Raw genomic sequence first — 2,284 nt, forward strand, 5'->3', positions numbered from 1 at the left:
TGCAGATATTTAAGCCGACATTTGAGCAGTGTCAAAACCTTCTAAGCTTGTTCTAAGTGGATTAGCAGATAAGTGCTAGCTTTCCTATTCTGGGATATGTTCCAAGGCAAGCGTGAGGACTGGTGATTTCATTTAACTCCAAAGTGGACAACTCCTTATATTTAAACACATCATTTGCATCCTTTTTATGACAAGCTATTGGACAACATAATCTATCTCAGGATAAAAAAACCTCCTTTAATGAAGTCTCTGGTTGGCACTATATCTGAAGGCAAAGACTAAGTTACATCTATAGTTCAATCAGTTTGTGAAAGTGTAATTATTAGCTTGGGGTATATAGTTTTCTCAGAGCACATGGTGTATCCAATCTGATCTCATCCTTTAAAAAAAGACTTAATAAATAAATCTTTTTTTTTGAAGCAAGGATATCATAAGACATTTAATAAAGTCATTAATATATTAACAGGCTTAAATAAAACAGTGGCAATGAAATCTGGAGCCAGCTCMCAGTATCCCAGCAGTACTGACAAACCTGCAAGCATYTGGTATGTTGTTGGCAGAAGCTTGCCAACYACTGATACTCAGTTTTGCTATATCTGTCAGTGATAACAAGTCCCCGGATCAGCATCCAAAATAGCAGTTAAATATTTGCCTAAATGCATCCTTATTGAGCAAAATACATGCTTTTGTCTCTTGGATGTCTAATGATTCTGACTTCCATCCCATACTGGTGCTGAATGTCTCAGAGAAGAATCTTTCTAATTGTTATTATCTTGTGGGAACATAAATGTAGGGAAATCTTCAAAATGGAGCTTATAGGACAGAGGAATATATATTGCTGCCCCAATAATTTTCAGCCACATTTGAATAAAATCAGGGGTGGAATTTGGCTCACTCTAACTTAGGTGTCCACCGTGTTGGTAYCTACACGTGCTCTAGATGTTTGACTTACCATGATGGCTAATGGAGATCTGTTCGGTAGAATCAGTGAAGTCTRGGGAGCAATTCACTTCATCCAAAAGTAGATACCTTCTTTTGGTCATACAAAAGCTTCTCTAGATGCACCTGAACGTATTGCCTACATGTTCGTTAGCTATAATGAGTGCTTACRTGTGACTCTCATGTAGATGCTCACATTGTGTACTCCCAAAGTACAGGTGAGCCAGATCTACCCTTGGGTGCTACAGTTTTTCAAAGCGTAGTGAGTCTGGCTTTCCAAAGGCCTCTAAAAATTTTAAATTTGAATCATCTTTAGAAAGATGGAACTAATTATATATACACATTTATATTATACCTGTTGTACATATTTATATTATACCTAGACTAACTCATATTTTTATCTATCATCTGTCTATCTATCCATCCATCCATCTGTATCTATCTGTACGTGAGTTTCAAAATCACCTTCCCTGTGCCTGCGACGTCCGTGGCGGCTCGTGATGCGTTCTGGGATGGCTGGTCCTGAGCAGCAGCAGTCCTTCAATCTCAGGCAGGGTTGCTTGGCTTTCTGGTGCCTCCTTCAAAGTGCTCCCCGCTGCAGCTCGCGGTCTTGCCTGCACGTAGCTCATCCAAACCTGTGAGACTTCTGTACCGCAGGTCGATTAAAAGAACATATTCAATGAACGCAAGCTATTTTGGATGCTATATCCCCCCCCCCATACACACCGGGTCAAAAAAATCTCTTGAGCTGCAGAGAGGAGAATGCAAGCAGCTCGGGATACTTGATCTTTCGAGGAAGGTAAGGGAACAAAGTAAACTGTTATGTAGCAAACTACGGATAAACCACGATCCCCAATCCCGTGTGGCCGTGAGTCACTCCTGCCTGTAAAAATGTCCTGCACACCCAAGTATTATCATTCTTGTTTTCTCAGCTTTCTGTGCTCCATATAAAATGTTTTTTTCCCCCCGTCCTTCAYCAGCAAGATCACCGAGCGGCTGCTGGAGCCGACAGGCCAAGCTGGGTTCGCACGCCTGTGGGAATGGCGAGGCAGCACCTCAGCGGACAAAGTGCCATCGTTTAGTAATGAAGAGCGGGACTTCTATGCAATTTTGCTTGCACATCGTTCAGAACGCTGCTGTCCGAAGGTACACGTGAAAGCACGGCTGTTTTGACGAATAAAACCCAGCCAGCGCTTCACCCCTGCGGCATCGCACCCGGCCGAGTTTAATTTTGCACGTATGCAGCATTTCAACCATCTGAAGAATGCCTTCCAGCAACGCCAGTCCCTTTCTTAGGGTTTCTCCCTGAGGCTGAGGTTAAAAATCCGGCAAGCTGATTTAAAAA

General features: G+C 42.3%; 1 protein-coding gene across 1 annotated transcript in view; it reads left to right on the plus strand.

Annotated features, from left to right (window-relative positions):
* The first annotated feature begins 486 nt into the window (after window positions 1-486).
* The window catches only part of UBAC2 (UBA domain containing 2), a 110,987-nt gene continuing 109,189 nt past the window's right edge, over window positions 487-2,284 (plus strand). Inside the window, exons 1-2 of the mRNA XM_085306030.1 lie at window positions 487-545; window positions 1,920-2,085. Coding sequence (XP_085162156.1) covers window positions 487-545; window positions 1,920-2,085 — 225 coding nt within the window. The remainder of the gene's footprint in view (window positions 546-1,919; window positions 2,086-2,284) is intronic.

Source organism: Rhea americana, unplaced genomic scaffold, assembly GCF_003343005.1.
Source record: "Rhea americana isolate MKP2758 unplaced genomic scaffold, rheAme1 scaffold_23, whole genome shotgun sequence".
Lineage (NCBI taxonomy): Eukaryota > Metazoa > Chordata > Aves > Rheiformes > Rheidae > Rhea > Rhea americana.